The following is a 20,388-nucleotide window of genomic DNA, read 5'->3' on the forward strand; positions in this document are numbered from 1 at the left end:
AGTTTAGCAGTAATCAAACATGGTAGGTATTGAAACTTCTAATTTTCACTGTACTGAACAATTTGATTGAGTATCTCTTTTCTATTATGATATAAACATTAAACTTAACCATCGGATAACGTCGCCGCTTATTAATTATCGAGACGCCCTCACTGCCAATTATACCAATCCAAATTATACAAAACTGTTCATTTATTTTTTTTTCCTTAGAAAGTTAGGATTTTATAATGATTTACTACGAAAAAAACGATCATTTGTGTCTCCCATCACGAGCGCTTGTCGAATACTACGCTGTTTGCTGAAATTTTCCTTCCAGATCGAAGAATGACTCAAGATTGACGAGCAGTAACATGATTGCATAAACTGGGATGTCAAACAGGACGAGGAATGAAAGTATCCAACAATTACCGCTGTACAACTTGACAACACCACAACAATCGAGAAGGGGGAAGCAACATATGGGGCCGGAACCAAAACAACTGACTCGGATATGAAGGGACTTTACATCATTCCACCCATGCCTCCCATCCCACCCATTCCGCCCATGCCTCCCATACCACCCATACCAGCGTCAGCCTTCTCTTCTTTAGGGATTTCAACAACTACACATTCGGCTGTTGTGAGGAGGGACGCAACTCCAGCAGCATCAGTAAGGGATGTTCGGACAACTTTCGTCGGGTCAATAATACCGCGATCAATCATGTTGACGTATTCGTTTCGGAGCGCATCGTAACCAATCGAGGCTTCCGAATCCATAACCTTGGCGACAACGACTGAGGCATCAACCCCAGCATTCTTGGCAATGGTCATGCAAGGCATCCTCAATGCGCGGCGAATAATGTCAATGCCAACTTTTTGATCCTCATTTGCGAAGGGTAATTTATCCAACGCTGGAACACAGCGAAGGAGGGCAGTACCACCACCGGGAACGATACCTTCCTCTACGGCAGCTCGGGTGGCGCAAAGGGCATCATTGACGCGATCCTTCTTCTCGTTTACTTCTACTTCGCTTGAACCTCCAATCTAAAGAAAATTGATGTTAAAGCAAAACATTTTTCCGGATTGGCCCAACGTGGAAAGCATACCTTCAGAACAGCTACACCAGACGCGAGTTTAGCTAGACGTTCTTGCAATTTTTCCTTTTCATATTCAGAGGTGGTTTCAGCAATTTGATCCTTGATCATGGCAACCCGCTGAGCAATGTCTTCTTTACGACCTTTGCCTCTTAACAACAAAGTGTCATCTTTTGTAACAACGACTTCTCCAACCTGGCCAAAGTCATGCAACTGAATATCTTCGAGTTTAACGAGATTTGCCTCATCGCCGAAGACCAAGCCACCGGTAGCATTTGCCATGTCATGCAGGGTGTTTTTGCGGTTGTCCCCAAAGCCAGGGGCTTTAACTGCGACAACTTGGAGTCCGATTTTCAACCTACAAAGCAATCGAATTTATAAAATGTTCTCAATACAATTTCAAAAGCTAGAAAATTCACCTGTTGACAACAAGAGTACTAAGGGCTTCGCCATCAATATCTTCCGCAACAATGACTAGAGGTTTGCGGTGTTGATTAGCGAGCTCCAAAGCAGGGATAATTGACTGAATTGACGAAATTTTCTTTTCGCTTAACAGTACCAAGGCATCCTGGTATTCAACTTTAGCTCCCTTAGCTGTATTGATAAAGTAGGGAGAAATATATCCTCGATCGAATTTCATGCCTTCTATCACCTCAAGTTCATCAATCAAAGTTTTGCCATCTTTAACGGTAATAACTCCTTCCCTTCCCACTTTGTTCATTGCTTGGGAAATCAATTTTCCTACTGATTCATCACCATTAGCTGAGATCGTGGCAACCTTGAATAAAACAAACAATTTTCTTCAAAAACATAGCTGATAAACAGAATTAGAAATTCATGTACCTGAGCAATTTCCTCTGGAGTGGTAACTTGTTTAGACATAGCTCGCAAGTTACCAATCACTGAATCAACAGCAAGCATAACACCACGGCGAACTTCAACAGGGTTAGCACCCTTAGTAATCTTTTCAAAACCTTCCTTAGCAATAGATCGTGCCAAGACTGTAGCTGCAGTGGTACCATCACCAGCAGATTCATTAGTATTGTTTGCAACATCCTGAACTAGTTTGGCCCCAATATTTTGGAATTTGTCTTTTAATTCAATGCCTTTTGCCACAGTAACACCGTCCTTTGTGATTTTAGGTGAACCCCATGAGGATTCCAGAATAACATTACGTCCCTGTTAACAAACAAAAAGTTAGTTAAGTTTGCATAGACATGAGTTGAAACAGTGTGCTTTGATATTTACCTTTGGTCCCATGGTGACTGCGACAGCATCAGCTAGGACATCTACTCCTTGCAACATGGCTGCTCTTACTTCGGCTCCAAAACGCACATCTTTAGCATAAGCTCTGTAAGATTGGGGAGCAATTTGACGAAGAGCTGCTGTTCTCAGAAGACTTGGTAGCCGATACATCTTTAGAAAGAAGACAAAAAGTTATACCGGTCAACGAGTACCACGCAAGGAATAGATAAATTATGTAAGCTAACTATATTGACTTTTTGCAACAAAATTCATCCTAATAAATGAAGATATCAACATTTCATGAATAGTGGTAACAGAATGATAATACACAAACCAAAATCTTACTTTTTAATTGATTTAAAGTAAGTTTGTCTGAGTAGTTCCCACGTGCAACGCTTGCCGACGACAGTACGACTGAATGTGAAACAGAAGACGAGCAGTACCTTCCCTAAAATAAAAAAAGAGCCTCTCGCGGAAGCTTCGAGATCACCCTCACCATATTAATGTTGGCAAATACGCTGTAGTTAAAAAATCCAAAAATTTAACAACTGCAAAATAATTGTATTTTTAGTTATTTATTTACTAATTAAATTTGGTTAGCGATAATTAATGTCTGTTTGCCGAAATATTGTGTCTTTAGTTGAGGGCTTGTGGCCTTAACCGGTTTCCTTCTTTGTTCTAGAAGGATCCTGTCTTCTGTGATCGCGAAAAAAAGCATTCGGATTCAAATGCAGTGTTAAATCATGTTGAAAAATTAGGGGCGATTAACAAAAATATTATGGGTAAAATAGAAATCATGAAGATAAGGAAAATATTTATTTTTTCCGGCCGGAACATTCTAGAACCACGTGGCTTACGTAAGTTAAACCAGTCGACCAAGCAGACGCTGTTCTTCCAGTCGCCAGAGCTAGCCTTGCCGGTTAAGAAGAAGCACGCAGTTTTTTCTACTCAATAGTTAACAAATCCAAAATGGTAACAATAATCTTTTATTCTACGTATACAGTTTATGTGTACATTTTTAATTTTCAGGCAAACGCACTCAGACGATTTATTCCCATGTTCGATCGTGTTTTGATCGAAAGAGCTGAGGCCATGACCAAAACACGAGGAGGAATTGTTATTCCAGAGAAAGCTCAACAAAAGGTTTTAAAAGGAACAGTCGTCGCAGTTGGACCTGGAAGCAGAACAGAGGTAAATTAACCATTGTGTTATGCCTAGCTGGTTAAAAAAGCACTTAATGGGTTATTTCATTCTTCAGAAAGGTGATCTAGTTCCTTTGGCGGTGAAGGTTGGTGACCAAGTTTTACTTCCTGAGTATGGTGGCACTAAAGTCGAAATTGAAGAAAAAGAGTACCACTTATTCCGTGAAAGTGACTTGTTGGCCAAGATAGAACAGTAATTCATATAAAGCATTTCCCCCTTGAAAAAGAAACAAAAACAGAGTGAATGGGAAGATTTGAATGTCAGCTTGTATGGTAGTCATTTATATCATGTGCAGTTTAGGAGATGAAATAAATTCGCCTTTTGTTACATTTTTTTTCTTTTTTTGTATTTCAGTAGTGATTTCCACAAACGAACCTAGGACCGTGAACGTTTAACTAGGGCCATAAGACCAAGGAAATGGAAAATGCAATAGATAAAAAGCATGCTGGTAATATCAGCTGAAAAATGACTAGAATCGAAATTGAAGTGTTTCATAACTTCCTGTCCATTATGTAAGCAAGGGAAATTGAAGTTCTCACAGCGAATGGATGTAACATTTTGCCATTGTACAGCAGATAGAGCTTCATTTGTGTACAGAAACCACGAAAGATATTTGGTCCACGACACGTAATCTGGCAACGAGCTGTCAAAATAGTAATCGGTTTAATAGTATTTAACTTTGTGGTTAAGCTAGATACTAATGTAATACCTGAGACTGATGAGCACACCTCCAGTGATGAAAAGAATGTAATCGAAAGGAATGAGGAAGCTTATAGCCACTGCAATGGATTCGCAAGCAGCTGAAAAGAACGTTCCTAAATGATTCAAGAATCGTAAATACTCGATAGAGAGCAGAAGTAGACATAAATGAAAAATATGAACTCCCAACACTAACCACATGCAGCAGCAGTATTGCAAGTAACCATCAGAATCCAGCAAGAATATAGAAAAGCACCAGCTTCTGGTTTCAGCCCCATTAGCCAGTAGGCAATAGAAACGAAAACGAAAGTTTCAACAACATATCCTGGCATCTGCATCAATTAGAGATAATTGGACACTATACTTGCCATTTCGTTTTTACGCAAAACAAAGAAGAAAGTCAGGTAAACATACCAAGGCTACTACTTTAGAAAGGTAGTAAGCAGAAGGTGAATAGAGTCCACTGCGTGCATCTCTCAAGAATAATGGCCACTCCATGGGAAAAATTCCTAAGGCACCGTAAAGGGCAGGAAAAGTGTTTTCGGTGGTTAGGATGAATAAAGCACCCTGGATATTTTGAATAGTCTTTTGATCTCTTGTGCCCAGCACGCCATGGAAGCAAAGTCCCGCGAGAAGAGCGATTGCCTACAAATTCAAACGATTTCCACTTGGATCTTTCAGAGATAAGTTATATTGAAATTATCGTACGATTTTCTGGATGATACGTAGGGTGTGCACAGCTGGATTGCGATATGAATCAACAAAAGCTCGCCATAGCAGCCAAATGAACTGTATCATCCATCGTGCTTGGTGACTATGGTTAGTTTGGGTAAAAAAACAAAACAAAACAAATTAGTTTATCAGTTTTCTGATCGAACATAATGACTTAACTGACAGTTCAACAGGTTGATAGCCTTTCTTTGTAGACAGATCCAACATTTCCTGGCCGAGGCTCGTCTCGAACTGAATGAGAAGATCTATTTGTTTTGCTGTGGACGTTACGATGAACCGATCGCAAATAGCTCGGACTGTTGCACGACTAGTATCTTCCAATCCAGGGATAACAGCTAGCGTTTGTACGTAGAAATCTGCAGGATTATAAGTAGCAGGACACACATAGCCCATACTAAAAATAAAAAAAATAATCCATTAAAATTTTCTTTTAGTTTACATTTTGTGGCAAATTGTATCAACCTTTGGAAGAAACCAAGAGCACCAGCTGAAGAACCTTGATAAGCAATACGACCCTCAGCCAACAGAACAAGACGATCAAACATGGCAAATGTTTCCGACGAAGGCTGATGGATGGTACAAACCACCGTTTTCCCCCGTTGAGTCAAATCTATAAAATTACATTTAAAATTATTAAATACCCATTCACTGCACACTTTCTATTTTAGAGATGGAAACCTTTCAACATCAAAACAAGTCTCTCGGCAGAGAAAGTGTCAAGACCGGTAGTTGGTTCATCACAGAAGAGGACAGGGGGATCAGTCAACACCTGTGTTAGAGACGTCTAAGAAAGTAAAATGTAAAAAACCGTGAAAACAAAATTTACTTGAGAAGCAAATGAGAGTCGTTTACGCTCTCCGCCGGACAAGCCTTTAGTTACACCTGGCACTCCAATCACAACATTTTGACATTTGATTAATCCCAGTTCGGTCAGAAGCTCATTGACACGCAAGTTTTGCTCATATGGCGTCCAATTGCCATTCATTTTGAGACGGGCAGTGAAAAGGAGATGTTCCCTGGCTGTCAACGAACCAACAAAGATGTCATCCTGATAAACATAGCCGCTCATGTCACAGAAAGATCGGTCGATCAGCCGACCATTGACGCGGATTTCGCCATCAACCACGACTCCAGCTACAATTAAAAGTCCAAAGATGTTGAAGAGTTAACCCAAAAACATTACAACAGTTGCATGAAAAGGATATATCTTACGAGGACATCTGCACGCCAATGCATTGAGCAAAGTAGATTTGCCTGCTCCACTTTGAAAATTACAATTCACTGGGATTAGTTATTGAACTCTCACGTTCATGCTTTGCCTCATCGTTGTTACCTAGCGCCCATTAAGGCGACGAGGGAACCGGGTTGTAAAGCTCCACGAACTGCAAAACATGATAAACAAAACAGGAAAGAAAAAAAAATCGATCGTTTTGGTTGTGTGAGCAATGGAATCCGTATGATAACGTCTAACAGTAATACCATTATTCAAGACTCGTTTGAAGGGGACACCATTGCCTTTGGCTTTTGGTGCCGTCACGTAGACGCTCAAATCACGCCAGGTGAGAGTGGCACCGATAGCACGATCGGTATGACTACTAGGTCTCGTCAACGACAAGAATGCAATCTACGAATACGACAAAGGTAGAGACACTAACAAGCAAAAATCTATTAATTTAATTGCTAATACCTCTTCAGCCTGTTTTTCGGTTACATTTGGCTGTTGGAATAATCTTCCGATGGGAGTGAAGTCCGAAGAGGAAAACTCAGTCGACGACGTTTCGGACGTCGTAACTGGCGTGGTGGGTTCCATGATTGATGGAACCGTCTACCTGACTGACAGGACATCCGAACGAGCTGAATTTTTTGAGAGTGTGCGAAAACTTTCAAGTTCCGCCCTATAAGGTCTCCATCGTCTACACCAAATTTCTATGGGCTCTATAGGGCCTCTGTTCAAACGATCTGCTGCTAAGCTGCCAAACAAAACATACATCAAATATCCGGGAATTCAGTACCAAGAAAAATTGGCCTTTACGTAGAAATGAAAAAATAGAAGAATACAAAAGTTACCAAATGTTTACCAGAAGCTATAAATGGTAGCAGTGGGGGGGGGGGGGGGGGGAGAAGAGAGTCCCAAGTTTCAGGCACGGGCGTGTGGTATTTCCGGATGCGACGAAGCCAAGGCAGCCGGCCGTTGGTCTCACGTGTACGCGCATACGTGTAAACGAGCAACAGGAGAACATTCGTTAGGAATTCTGAACTGGAACGACGTACAGACAAACGAAATAAACGACCTAGAAAAACATTAAAAATCTATTGAAATTTGAAGACTCGGGCGTAGTGACGGAAACGTGGATAAAAAAAAATGAACAACACATGGAGCTCTGTTCCGTCTTGTTTTCCATCCGTCATGGTATTCGCTCGATCATGTTACACAACGTAACGGATACATATATATATATATAAACTGCATAGTAGCCGACATTGAGGAGGCCAAATCCGAAAGGTTCGTGTGGGCGAAAGAAGCGCATCACAAAGAATTCCTTGCGGACGTAACATAGGCAAACGTGAAAGAAAAGGATGATAAACAAGGGAGAGATGCGGATACACTTTCAAATTCACAGCGGAAAGGAAAATGTTTTTCAACTAAACGACGGGCTTCTGAAATTTTCTTTTTTTAAACAATTCTTCAATGGTCACAAGTGCGACTTTTCTGGCCGAATCAATTTGACCGAAACACGCCGAAATAAACGCAGACAAAATAAATTAGAACGCGACAAAGAGATAGCGAGAGAAAGTAAAGAGACATCAAGAATGTTAACTACAATATAAACTTTTCCTTCTCTCTTTTATCGTTTTTACTTATTCGAGAAATGAGAGACACGAAAACGATTTCGGTTTCTCTTCGGAGAGAAAGAAAGCGGGAAAAAAAAAACTGTTTCGAGTGTGTCGAGAGAGATTCGTTAGGAATCACAAAGGCGGAAAAATCACACGCACTCAACAAATTCACTATGTACATGGCGATGAAGACATACAAAAAGGAAAAGATTATGTCGCATTAACAATTTCAGATCATTCAAATCTTTTCTGATTTCTAAAATAAACAAACGAAATGAGAAAAAAAAAAGCAAATAAACTGGGATTGAGTTATTGAATTTTGTTTCGTTTTTTTTTTTTTGGATGTCTACCATTAATGTTATGCTTATTATGAGTTACGATGGCCGGATCGTACTTGCAATTTGTAACGTCAATGGGGGGAGAAAAATGTTCTTTTCTAACGAAGAGCGAAGCTTATGTAAATTTACTAAATATTTACGGCGTTTCTTTCTCGAACAGAGCGGCCATGTCTCGAATGCGCTTATGCTGCGGAGCGATGCTCACAGCTTCGGAACAACTTCGGTGGGTGGGCGACATGGTTTTGATCGGTGGCGTTGCAACGGTGGTCACAGCCGCAGCGGCGGCTGTGGTGGTAGCAGCGGCCACGGCCGCCGCGGCAACCAGAGTTGCAGGAAGAGTTTGAGCCCATTGAGCCGCCCTTTCCTTGACGTTAACATCTTCGTCAATGAGACCCGGATCCGGCGATCGCAAAGATGGCGGTGGTGGTGGTGAGCTGGCCACATCATCCACACCACCCGCTTATTGCTGATGAGTTGGACTTCCGGCCTTTTGCTTGAGGCGGACGATAACGGCATCTTCCTTGCTGTCGCTGCGGAAGCTCTCCGATTTGTACTTTTCGCGGAGGAAAGACCTGCGTTCTTCCTTGTAACGTTCGATCCTCAATCTGGTCCGAGGATCACTCATGTCAATGCCTAATGATTTCTGACGGAGCTGCTCTTTGGCATCTTGTTCCATCGTCGATTCCCCTGTTTTACACACGTCACTGTTGCTCTCCACCATAATCATCATGTCACACGAACTCTCCGCCGGATTGTTGTGAATAGATAATTTCGGGGCTGGGGTCAAATGAACTTCAATGTTCTCTTTGCCTTCGTCCTTCATTTTCTTCGACTCGTCCAGGATGTGCGTAACAAGTTGTTTGTTCGACGGTGATGAAACTGGCGTAACCGGTTTGACAGGTGATGTAGGTGTGTTGACCCGTTGTTGTTGTTGTTGTTGGTTTGACCGGTCGGCGTTATGGTCACCACCGCCACCGGTTTGGAACTTGTTGAGCAACTCTTTGACGCTCGTTTTGCGAGCACCGGAAGACGTGAAATTTCGACCTTCCGACGTGGGACTGACCGGAGACAATGGACTGCCAGATGATGGAGGTGAGGAAGCTCGTCGTTGAAGCGGAGTCGGCTCGTAATCGAATGACGTCTCCAACGTAGTCGGACGGACGCATTCTGGCTTTTTGACGGGCAACGGCTGGACATTCTTGGGTTCCATTTTCTTGGAATTGATTTTGATAGGTAGGGCAGGTTTGCCCATGTTTGATTTCAACGCCGAAGATTCAGAGGTGGACAGACGTCGGATTGGAGACGTTTGTTCCGGCGACTGCAGAAGGTTGCTTTCTGATCGGCGGGAATTTTCAATCTCATTGCGGATTCTGCGCTCGCGGAGCAGGTCGCGTCCGATTTCAGATTCGAAGCGACGTTTACTCGAGACCGACTCGCTTTCCGTATGGAGATCGTAGAGGGGAGTGGGAGGTAGACTAATGTTCATACGTGAAGACGTCGCGATGTGCTGCTTTTGTACCGCCATTTTGTTATTCGAATTGAGCAAACTCGGAAGCGAGACGGATAGAGGTAGATGGTGCTGCTGATCCTTGACATTTCGGCTCTGCTCATTTGATTCCGCTTTGCCCGAATCGTCTCCCGTCGACATCCTTTTGGGCGACAGCGAAAGGCGAACACCTTTCGGTGGGGCTAGTTTTGGAGCCTCGTCGACTTTGACATCTTCGATGACATTTACTGGCTGTTCCGCCTCAGATGGAGAATCTTTAACTGCATCAAGAATTTCTTTAATATCTTTCTGTTCGTGTGGCGAAACAGGTGTCGACACCGGAGACGGTTCCTTGGCAGGACTATTGCGTATTTTAACAGGAGATGGCGCTGGATTAGTGTTTCTGACCGGGTATTCGCCGAGATCAGCGATGGCGATCTGAAGGACAGTTGGATCTTCACGCAAGAGCTCGTTAACCTCCTGGATGGATTGACGCAACACTTTAACCTGATAATAGATGACTTCTTCAGTTTCATCCGTCCTCGGAGGTGGAGGGATCACGTCTTCGTAGACATTGACAATATCGAGAGGCCTTGCGTTGGTCGATGGATCTCGAAGAACGACATTCTCGTACGTCTCCCCACCATCGACGTCGATCGATTCATTGCTGCCACTAGCAACAGCTAACCCTTCGTCAATGTTTTCATAGCTGGGCTGGTCGAGATTCTCGTAATTTGCCTGCCTCATCTCCGTTTCAATGGCCGGCTGGTCAATGTTTTCATATTTCGCTTGCTCGACATTCTCGTAAGAAACTCCCGTTTCTGTCGTTTGATTGACCGGCTCTTGGGGCGGTTCGATCGGTTCGTATTCTTCGTCAATCATCGCTGGATCGATGACGTTCTCGTACGTGGCATCTTGAATCGAAGCGACTCTCACCATGGCGTAGGCGTGATTGTCCGCAAAATTCTCGTAAGCTGCCGGTACGGGAGACGTCCGTCTACAGCTGCAAAAAATTTGAAATTTAAACATTCCCCTCTGGATTATAAAAATAAAAAAACGTACCTTTCAACATTAGTTCTGTTATTGGCAACATCGACATTTTCATAAACGTCATTCACGCCATGCAAAGTGTAACTTTCACGGTCTTCCGACCCTCCTGGTACTTCTGTCGAACTGTACTCTTCGGTGGTGACCTGCGCCATTCGTTTTCATCAAGATTTAATTATTTACAAAGTACAATAAAAAAAGGGAAAATGTTACATTTACGAGCGAGTCGTTGTCTCCGTCCATGGCCACTTCGCTAGGCATGTCCGGCATTTGGGCGTCCGTGTTATCGGGCGAAGGTGAGCGTCCGGCTTCCATTCTCTGGTGGTGAACTTCAGCCTGAATGCAGAATAGTTCGTAGGCGGGATTGCTTGCAGCCCAATTTCCCTTTTCGTCGATCTGCTCCGCGTTCATGGGCATTCCCTGCACGAATCAATAGGCGAGAGGATCAAGGTTAGTTCCAGCTAGGCGTGACCTTAATAAATAAGCGACGAAAAAAAAAAAAATTGCAACTGACCCTGGCCGAGTCGTCAATGACGCTATCGTCCACACTAGCCGGGCGCGCCCTTCCGATGCAACCGTCGCCACTGCTGTCGCTCATCTGACGGTTCGAGTTGTCAGACAGCTTCTTCGACACGGCTAACATCTCGCGACTGTTCATAATACTCAATTCACTGTCGTCCAGGTGGCTCACATCGATCAATGACATCTTCGAACTGCCTGAATGAGGCTCTTCCACCGCCGTCAGGTTCATGTTCTTGCCAAATTCGAGACCTACTGATCCCGACGGCGATACTCGCGTGCGTGTCTCCTCTTTCGAATCTGAAAATGTCGTGTTATCTTTTATATTTTTCCTGTAAATGCAAAAATGTTGGGTTGTTCTCCTTACTTTTCGTTCCCGATTTTGAGATCTCGGCGTAGATAACGTCGTTGGCTTGTCCTTCTTGGAAACCACTAGCTTCGGGACTTGCGTCACCCTCTTCGTCCAGCGGATCTACTTGCATTCCCGTCCGGCTGGTCATGAGCAAGCGGAAGTACGAGTCGTGTGAGGCGGAACGGTTATGACAGCGCGATAGCGAACCGTCTTGAATCGATTCATCATCTTCATCGCCTGCCAGTCTCGCTCCACCGTCTTCCCTGAGCGGCGTTGCCGCACAGTCTGTCACGTCTCCCAATTTATTGCCGTCAGCCGGACTGTGGCTGTCGCCGGCCGACGAATTGCGGTTGGAAGCCACTAGAGATTCGGCACTTTTGACGGGCCGCAATCTGGGACGGACGTATGTCACAGAGCGTTGCGGGGTCATGGAAGATGAAGACGCGACCTGGGCCGGCATGCTGACAGTGGAACTTGTGCTGGCCGAAGAATTCTTGCGCTGTGCTTTACTGGAAGGTGATCGCACTTTACTGGGTTTGGCGAAAAGAGATTTCCAGCCAAGCGGTGATTTTTTGTGCTTGAGGCTGTTGCCACGTTTGCTGCGAGCGTCACCGTTGGGTAGCTCGATGACCGTGTGATATTTGGGCGGAAGCGAGGCCGGTCCACCACCCACCTCAATGTATTGCGTGTCATTTTGACTACTGGCCAGCTGAAGCGCTCTGTTGCGCGCTTCCTCCAACGACAGAAGTTTGGTCGGCGTCGAGATGGCCAGTGATTTCGGCCGAGTTCTCTTCAAAGCGCCACCGCCGCTAGGCATTTCGTCGCTCAGCTGGACGATGGCCGGCACTTTATCGCTAAAGATCAGATCGACGTATCGTACGAGGCATTCCGTCACTACCGCTTGAACGCCCACTCCCTATTTTTTTTTTTTTTTTTTTAGGCAAATGAAGAATGAAACGCATTTTTCTTTTTTAAAGAACATTTTTGTGAAATACCTGAAGGGCGGCCACGCCACCAAATTCCAGCTCTTTACAACGGAGCAGATTAGGCGCCCAGACGATCGCTACATTCTTGGCCGTCATGCCTGTAGAGGCATTGTTTTCGGCTACTCGGGCCAGGTGCCGAGTCAGGTACTCCAGCGTTCGGAAATGAGGCGGCGGGAGTTGCTGGACAACCTAAAATAAATTTTTGATTAATTAATTTGGATTTTAGTTGGGTGAGTGATCAAAAGGAGCGATGACCTAATTCGATTAAATTACCTCTCGCATTCGAACGACTCGAAGATGATCAGGTCCCTGGACAGCGTTGACGAACTGGTCGTACAGCTGGTACGTGCACAACGGGTTAGGAAGTTCACGGAAATACATTTTTAAAAGGGAAGAGACGGCGTGCATATCCTGTCGGATGGCCTCGTCCTCGACCAGAGCGGGCACCCTGTCCTCGTCGAAAGCATTCCTGGGGTTGAAACGAAATGTTCAAAATAAACAAATTAGTGAGGCAGAAAAAAAAAAAAAAAATAGAAAGTTGTGTCGTCATCGTGCCAGTAAGTTGACTGCAAAACGGCAGCTGTCACGAACGGAATTTTTTTTGTTCGTAGTACCAAAATGGAATGACAAAACATGGGAACACGCTATCAGGTCATCAGCATGTCACGGGAAAACAGGTTTCTGTTTATTAAACTTGCTCTTTCTTGATTTTCATAAACAATCCATTTAGCCACATGCAAAGGGGCTTGAACCCCCCCCCTACCAAATTGGATATTCAAAGCGACCCTAGATTGACCCAAAAATAAACAACCCAAAACGATTTGATTCACCTGAGCTTTTGTATGTTGGATGTGATACCCGATAGCCGGTAAATACCGTCGACGATGCCGTACTCTTCGATGAACTCGGCGCAGCACTTCAACACCATCGGGACTGCAAGTGACACGTATTCGATATAAATAACATTAAGCAAATATTTATGCGGTTTAGGACTTACTTTCTCGTCCAGAATTGAGCAAATGTTCGCCCAGATCGCATCCGAAGACGCGTTCTTTCAAAATACCAGACTGTTTCAGCTTACGGCGCGACGGCCTCGATAAGATGAAACTCCTGTCCATGATGAACCAGACGAAAATTAAAATCCAAAAAATAATCACAAAACTACGTTTAGATTCCAAACTGCAAATCAGAGACACACCTGCCCATATTTAACTATGTAACCCTATTACACCATTTCAACAAATTCAATGTTTTATCACGTTCCAGAATCACTAATCTGTTTTTTTTTGTTTTTTTTTTGGACGCGAAATCCTTAAGTTTAAACGAAGTTTTAGGGAACGTGTTGCGCACTTGAGACAGTGAAAAGAGACACACACGCACTGAGTTTGTTGCAGCCCCGACACTGGTTAGCACCGGGTGTCGACTGCGTGAATGTTAGCCAGACGCGCGTGACCTTATCTTTTTACACACACACACACATATACGCACTGGCATTCATCTTTCTTTTTTCAAGAAAAAAAAAAAAAGAATGGCGCCCAACCCACAAATCGCTCCTTTCAAACAAACACGAAAATCCAGCAGCGTCTAAAAAGGACCTTCGGGGTATATCGCACGCGACGGGTTCAAAGGTGTTGAAAGACGATGAAGGTGTACACACACACACACAAAAAGGGAAGAAGTAAATTAGCAGATTAGAAGGAATTAAATAAAAAAAGATGACAAAACCGAGCGCGATTTCACTTAACGATGTAGTTAAAGGCCAGACACGGGGCAGAAAGACACGCACATTAAGCCGCCACGACTGCCGTCAACTTAGTGACTGATTCAGCGCACTTCTTTTTTGGAATCGTCATCATCGCCATGATCATAAAAAAAAAAAAAATCGAGAGAGATACTTTTCACGAAAAGGGCGGGGCCTTGATGAAAAAAAAAAAAAAAAGAAACCCACAAGGAAGGCGGTTTGCCAGAGTGCAATTCCCTCCTCTACGTACGCAACATATATTGTTTTATTTGATTTCCTTTTCTATTTTTTTTCCCTTTCTTTATCTACACCCAGAAAGTTAAAAAAGAATTTCACTATTTTCGGGCGTCATGGGCCGATGGGTGCCACCTGGCGGGTTGTTGCGTCTTGCTGTTTGCGTCCCCAACCGGATCGCGGTCATCAAAGACTCGTTATCGATTTGACAAGTTTCCTGACTCTCTCTTTCTTTCTCTATGAAACATGTGAACAAATACGTGACACGACATGCTCTTTCTTGACTACCGACGATGAGCTACGGCTAAATGGGTGACGGGCCATGAAAAAAAAATAAAAGCATATCAGCGCATCCGGTCAAAAGAGAAACAAGTGCTACAAAGAATTTCGGTTTGTTTTCTTTTGTCTTTTTAAAAACTTTTTTCTTAATAAAGTTCAATATTTTTTTTTGGGGGGGGTTTTTCTCGGTTCGAATGATAAGGAACAAGTAGCCGGATGAGTTCCGGAAACCCGAGAATCATCCAAGGTAACACGAGAGTAGGCAAAAACGATGTCGTCGAAGCAAAAGAACAGACGCAATAGCGCAACAGCAACAACAACAGTGGAGGGGAAGCACTCGCTGGATTCTAGGTGAAGAAAAAAGAAATTGGCCTTGGTTTTCTGAGTAAAACGAAGGCCACTACTACCCCCGCAGACTGACGGACGGGATGGCCGGACGGACGAAATAAACGGACTATGTATGTGTGTTTTCATGATCCTCTCTGTTTTGGGTTTCGCCTCAAGCCCGACCCTACTTCATTAGCATCAAATCATGCGCCGATGCTCGTTTGTTTTTGTTTTTTTCCCAAGGATATTCTCTCTCACCACTGGATTCCGCGCATGCATACATACGCACACGTAACGTACGCATATTTCGTATGATTCTTTTTTTCTGCTTTCAGGCGCGCATAAATCCTATCGCTTACGACCTCTTCTTCACTTCTTGCCAGCCATCACTTCCTGGACACATCCCAGACTTAAGGAATGAGTCCCCCTCCCCCCAATCTTGTTTATGGATTCATAAAATACACAAACATTTTTTTTTCTTTCCTCCTCTTCCTACTTTTTTTTCTTCTCCCCTTTCAATCATTTCATTCTTCTTCTTTTATATCTTTCTCTCCATTTAGCGTTGTGTCTGTTTTCTAGTGGCCATCACGCCCCCCCCCCCTCTTTTACGATCCCGACGTCGACATCACCCCCCCAAAAAACCCATTCTCGCTTAGTTTATCTGACTCGACTGAAAAGCCCAGCTGTGCCAGCATCTCGTGTCAACCCCTAGATACGCACGCGCAGGCCATTAGAACTTTTAAAACGACCTCAACGCCGAAACGCTCTTCCGCATAAGAAAAAATAGAAAAGGAAAAGATCGTCATGACTTAAGAAAAAATCGAGGTCACATTATGGGTACGGACGGCCTGGCGAATGAAAAAGAGAAAAGGAAATGTTTTGTCATGTTGCCCACCTGAAAAAGGAGATGAGTTTGCCGTGTTTGCGTAGAACGGGTTTCGTTGGCAAATGATCGGTGCTGCCGCCGCTGCTACCACTGCATCCGGACTGGTTCAACAGGTGGTGCGTCTTGCTGCTGGCCGGATTCGAACCGCCGACCACGACGACTGACGTCGTGTTGGGCAAAGACAAATGAGCCGGCACTTTGTCACCGATGATGCGAACACATTCGGACGGAAAGAAACCGACATCGAAGCCGCGTTTGCCTCGCCACCACATACTCTCTTCGGGCGGAGGCATATCGATGACGGAGATCATATCACCCACCTAAAAATAGCCAAGCAACAACACCAAACGTAAAAACATTGTCACATAACATGAGACACAGACACCAAGATGGAAGACCGTCGCCGGCCAATTCTTCTACAAGATTGAGCAGTTTTGAGAATCTTTTTGTTTCGCTTCCTATGTCTTACACGCTGCACGACGGATTACTTGATTGTTGCTCCTATTTGAGAGACTCTCCACATATATAAAGAGAGAGCGTCAGCGCATGCCGGCGGCTCTCTACGTCTCGACAAGGAAAAAAAAACCAGTCGGAGAAGGGATAATGATATGCAAAAACCGATTAAGGACTTCTACATATTTTTTTTTTTTAAGAAACAAAACATAACTAAAATAATAATAAAGAATCAAAAAAGAGGGGAGAAAAAATAATGGACTGCGGTATCCGTCTGTGTCTATCATAAATGAATGATGGGGCAGGCCAGAAAAACTAGTGGGTTTTCATGACGTACTTCGAAGCTGATTTCGTCTGAAGCGATGGCCGCATAGCGACGGACGGCGTAGGCAGCGGCCACGGCCGGCGTGTTGATCTCGGCGTCGGCATCATCGGATGGTGGCGGAGGGTAAAGCCGCCGACCTCGGTTATCCACTTCGAGCCAATTGAGGACAGGCGCGCAGTTGATCAAATTGCCGGCGATGGCGCTCAGACGATTGACGTAGCTGGACAGCAGAGGCCTCAGCGCCACCTAGTCGAAAATGGGAAAGAATCAACAACAAGCGTACCACACAAAAATGGGAGCCCGCTAAAAACATATACACACACACACAACACATTCTCGTGTTTTCACACACAACAAACGGACCCAAGAGGTGAAAGTGGAGGAGAGATAGACCCGTCTTTAAAAATAAACCTGGCCACCATAAAAAAAGAGGACCATCCATCTTTGACGTCTACTGCGGAAGACCTGAGATGACACGTTTCTTTCTTAATTAACACAACTTTTGCCCTTCCTGGCTGTACCTCTCCCCCCCTAGAGGCTTGTCAGGGCCTCAACGAAGCCTATCATTACGAGTAAATAGAAACAAATCGGCGGGAGAGAGGGGGGACAACTAAATTACCTTTGTAACGAATAACATATGGCTTGATTCATTAGCCCAACAACAACAACACGAGATAGTGAAATACAAGCGGGAAATACTTTGTGTTCCGATGGGCGGCAGAAACGCGGATAAAATATTATTTATACCTGCTCTTTACTGCCATTGGCACTCGAACACGGCCAACACGAGTGACGTCTGCGATGATCGTGGAGCTGGATGCGGATTTGGACAACGTAGAGCCGATCGATCCACACACAATTACGCTGGCCCGTCGTCACTGGAACCACCGGATCGACCGACTGTACGGCCATCATTCGCGATAGCACGCGTTCGACTGATCCTCACGAAAAAAAAAACAACAAGATTTTGCCTTCCACTTCTTCACAGACGAAAGAAGAAGACGCTCCTAACCATCGGTCCGTCTAACTCCCTTACTATTAATAGTCCAGCTGACTTGACGAGTCTCTCCCCTCCCCTCCCTTTTCAACATAGGGGCGCGATATGTGTGTGTGTGTGTATATTTCCGTTTAGGTTGTTGCCTCTTTCTTTCTATTTCACTCTTGGGCACTGCGTACGTACGCGTCCATGTGTGTGTGTGTCGGGCCGTGCATGCTTGTTATTTACCTCGGCTGGTTGGTTGACGTTTTCAGGCAAGAGAGGCAGTTGGCTGAACTTGCGGTCGTAAATGCAACGGTGGAGCTGCTCATCCAGCAGCCGGAAATGTTCGTAAGAGCGACGGACGACCCAGGACTTGCCGTAGCTGGTGATTTGCAGCGCCACGAGAGCTACTTCCGATTCGCTTGAGGAAGAGACCACCTTGCCCGTCTCTTCGTGCAGTTGGATCTGCTCCCGAGAATTAAATAAACAAAAATTTAAATATGGTAAACAGAAAACAAACGTTGACAACTGGTTTTCTTTATTGGCCCCGCCGAAGGTGGTCGGGCAGTTGTCGAAGATTGACGACCGGTCGTGAATGACGCATAACACGATGTAGTTACACACAACGTACCGTTAACGGGCCGAGATCGACAACATCGTAATGAAAGTGGGCGCACTCGTCCAGCTTGGGGAATCGTGAGGTCTCCACGGCGGCTGCTGCTGACGATGGCGAACAAGAAGCGATTCCGCTGGCTCCTGCAGCACTACCGACGTTGCCACCGGCCGACATGACGGGATGCTTGGGCGGTCGGTGCTGGATGCGCACGCTACCGCCACGAGGTGTCCCCAGTTCCGAGAGTCCGCTGAGTCCGCTCTGTTGTTGATCATTAAAAGATGAAAGTCCCGTAAAAAAAAAAAAAAAGGAAAATGAATTAAAACCAAAAATGAGAGTGGAACTAGGATGATAAAAAAAAAAAATGGAAAGGCGAGATATAAAAATAAAGATAGGGAGAAAGAAGAGAATCGTATAAGAAAAAAGGAGCGTCAGATGGTATGTGTGTATGGTGCACATCATTACGACGGCATTAGGGAAATCGAGCGGGAGCGGCGTCGCGTGAGCGTGACGGAAACGGCGCGGTAACTCCAGCCGTTCCGCGCCTCTGACGTCGTCGGGGAAAATGTCGAAACCGCCGATGCGCCATAAGGTGAAAGCTTATAACACACACGAGAGAAAAAAAAAACACAAGCAGAACGCGTACACACAGAGTCGCTCGTTATCGTGTACACTGATTCTGTTCGGTCACGCCGGTCACACCAGACCCGGGAATGAGAAGAGGCAGATGAACTCACGTGCTGCCACCGACGTCGAACACACGACGTCGGCGTTGAAAAGATCTTCTTTTTTTTTTTCGGGATGCAGACTATCCGCATCGCAATCTACACCGCTGCAGCGTTGCGGCAGATAATAATCAATAATAGAATAGGGTGGGCGGGAATCACGTGGCTCCAAGTTCCATAGCGCAAGAAACGAAAGAGACAGAAGAAATGATCGGGAAATCGGGAAAAAAAAGGGGTGACCACATTCATTAAACGTAATGACAATAAGCAACGTGTTTCCCACGACACGATTCACGTCACGCACGAGAAAGAAAGAAAAAAAAAACGAAATGAACAAAAGAGAGATTAGAATCATTGTAAGGAGAGAGAAATTTTCGATTACGTTAGAGACGAATTTCGGGTCGATATCCGCCAGTCCTCTGGAACGCTTGGACGGGGCCGCCAAGTCGCTGGCGCTAGTCACGGCAGCCATGATGCACGTGCTCCTGTAGGTAGGTCAACATTACAAGAAAAGCTTAAAATTTTAATCATCACACACGCAAATAAAAGACGATAATTATCGTGAATGAGACAACGACTATCAGCACGAAAACAACCAGTTAAAAGAACAATAGCGATTGGAAAAAAAAAAAAAACTTGTCAAGAGAACCTGAAAAAAGCCTGACCGACAGAGCCTAAGATTGCCGAGCGCTTCCGGCCGCGGCGGATGAACGAAAGATCAAGACTGCGCGACCGCAACATGACCTCCACTTCCCCTTGGCCTCTTCTTTTTTTCTCTGGCGCGATCGAATAAAAAAAGAGGTCTCTAGACACACTATCTTTTTTTTTCCGAGGGAAAAAATTATGAAAGGGTTGGCAAAGAGCGGTGCACGGTAGATATAGGTCTCATCACGTTGTGATGCCAACGACAATGGCCTCGATGAGATAGAAGCGCTCCACTAAATGCGACGTGGCGATGGACTATCAAGACAAACACTGAATCCATCTGACCGTGACCATCTTCTTCTTCTCTACTTCCTCTTTTTTTCTTCTCTCTTCGACGCCATCGAGGAGCGAGAGCTGCTGTTCTTATACATGTTTTGCCTCTTCTTTCTTCGAATTCTTCTTGGCGAAGGTTTACGGACGATAAAGTCTGACCGACGTGAAGGAGAATCGCCGGGGGCTGGACCGCGCGCATAACGGTGCCCGGCTCTCTCATCTAATGGTCATCCCGCTTTTGTAAAAGTTTTTCGTAAAACTCGCCTGGAGAACTGTCCGGATGAAAGTGACAGACACGCAGAACCCCCCCCCCTCTCTTGCCAACAGCGCCAC

At 44.8% G+C, this 20,388-nt stretch overlaps 4 protein-coding genes and 1 long non-coding RNA gene across 6 annotated transcripts; 2 read left to right on the top strand and 3 right to left on the bottom strand.

The window, feature by feature from the left end:
- Positions 1-276: 276 nt before the first annotated feature.
- LOC130701247 (heat shock protein 60A-like) lies at positions 277-2,820 on the bottom strand. The gene is made up of 6 exons (XM_057523209.2): positions 2,664-2,820; positions 2,322-2,489; positions 1,917-2,252; positions 1,493-1,851; positions 1,086-1,431; positions 277-1,023 (listed from the first exon to the last, which is right to left on the bottom strand). Exons 2-6 carry the CDS (start codon positions 2,487-2,489, stop codon positions 502-504), a joined length of 1,731 nt encoding a protein of 576 aa, XP_057379192.1. The 5' UTR covers positions 2,664-2,820; the 3' UTR covers positions 277-501.
- Positions 2,821-3,155: 335 nt separating this feature from the next.
- On the top strand, positions 3,156-3,850 carry LOC130701255 (10 kDa heat shock protein, mitochondrial-like). Its single transcript, XM_057523218.2, has 3 exons — positions 3,156-3,290; positions 3,348-3,509; positions 3,577-3,850. Exons 1-3 carry the CDS (start codon positions 3,288-3,290, stop codon positions 3,715-3,717), a joined length of 306 nt encoding a protein of 101 aa, XP_057379201.1. The 5' UTR covers positions 3,156-3,287; the 3' UTR covers positions 3,718-3,850.
- Positions 3,851-3,873: 23 nt separating this feature from the next.
- LOC132088391 (uncharacterized) lies at positions 3,874-5,782 on the top strand. The gene is made up of 5 exons (XR_009421938.1): positions 3,874-3,969; positions 4,039-5,039; positions 5,118-5,322; positions 5,387-5,550; positions 5,621-5,782. It is a non-coding gene; the product is annotated as an uncharacterized LOC132088391 (long non-coding RNA).
- LOC130701246 (protein scarlet-like) lies at positions 3,883-7,048 on the bottom strand. Of its 2 annotated transcripts, XM_057523207.2 has the most exons (14): positions 7,031-7,048; positions 6,640-6,922; positions 6,432-6,576; positions 6,286-6,334; positions 6,165-6,214; positions 5,779-6,086; positions 5,631-5,721; positions 5,415-5,562; positions 5,116-5,346; positions 4,929-5,034; positions 4,635-4,865; positions 4,417-4,552; positions 4,231-4,336; positions 3,883-4,164 (listed from the first exon to the last, which is right to left on the bottom strand). In XM_057523207.2, the coding sequence occupies exons 2-14, from the start codon at positions 6,760-6,762 to the stop codon at positions 3,897-3,899; spliced, it is 1,992 nt and encodes a 663-aa protein (XP_057379190.1). In that variant the 5' UTR covers positions 6,763-6,922; positions 7,031-7,048; the 3' UTR covers positions 3,883-3,896. The 2 variants fall into 2 exon arrangements, with proteins under 2 accessions (XP_057379190.1, XP_057379191.1); XM_057523208.2 differs by lacking the exon at positions 7,031-7,048 and having other exon boundaries at positions 6,640-6,947.
- A 293-nt stretch (positions 7,049-7,341) lies between these two features.
- Positions 7,342-19,863, bottom strand: LOC130701256 (rho GTPase-activating protein 32-like). The gene is made up of 15 exons (XM_057523219.2): positions 19,727-19,863; positions 19,460-19,562; positions 18,371-18,613; positions 17,986-18,204; positions 16,773-17,006; positions 15,992-16,302; positions 13,513-13,625; positions 13,346-13,448; positions 12,789-12,984; positions 12,525-12,704; positions 11,545-12,445; positions 11,173-11,477; positions 10,872-11,078; positions 10,674-10,804; positions 7,342-10,614 (listed from the first exon to the last, which is right to left on the bottom strand). The coding sequence occupies exons 1-15, from the start codon at positions 19,816-19,818 to the stop codon at positions 8,586-8,588; spliced, it is 5,367 nt and encodes a 1,788-aa protein (XP_057379202.2). The 5' UTR covers positions 19,819-19,863; the 3' UTR covers positions 7,342-8,585.
- Between the last annotated feature and the right edge of the window lie 525 nt (positions 19,864-20,388).

The sequence above is a fragment of the Daphnia carinata genome, chromosome 10 (assembly GCF_022539665.2).
Source record: "Daphnia carinata strain CSIRO-1 chromosome 10, CSIRO_AGI_Dcar_HiC_V3, whole genome shotgun sequence".
Lineage (NCBI taxonomy): Eukaryota > Metazoa > Arthropoda > Branchiopoda > Diplostraca > Daphniidae > Daphnia > Daphnia carinata.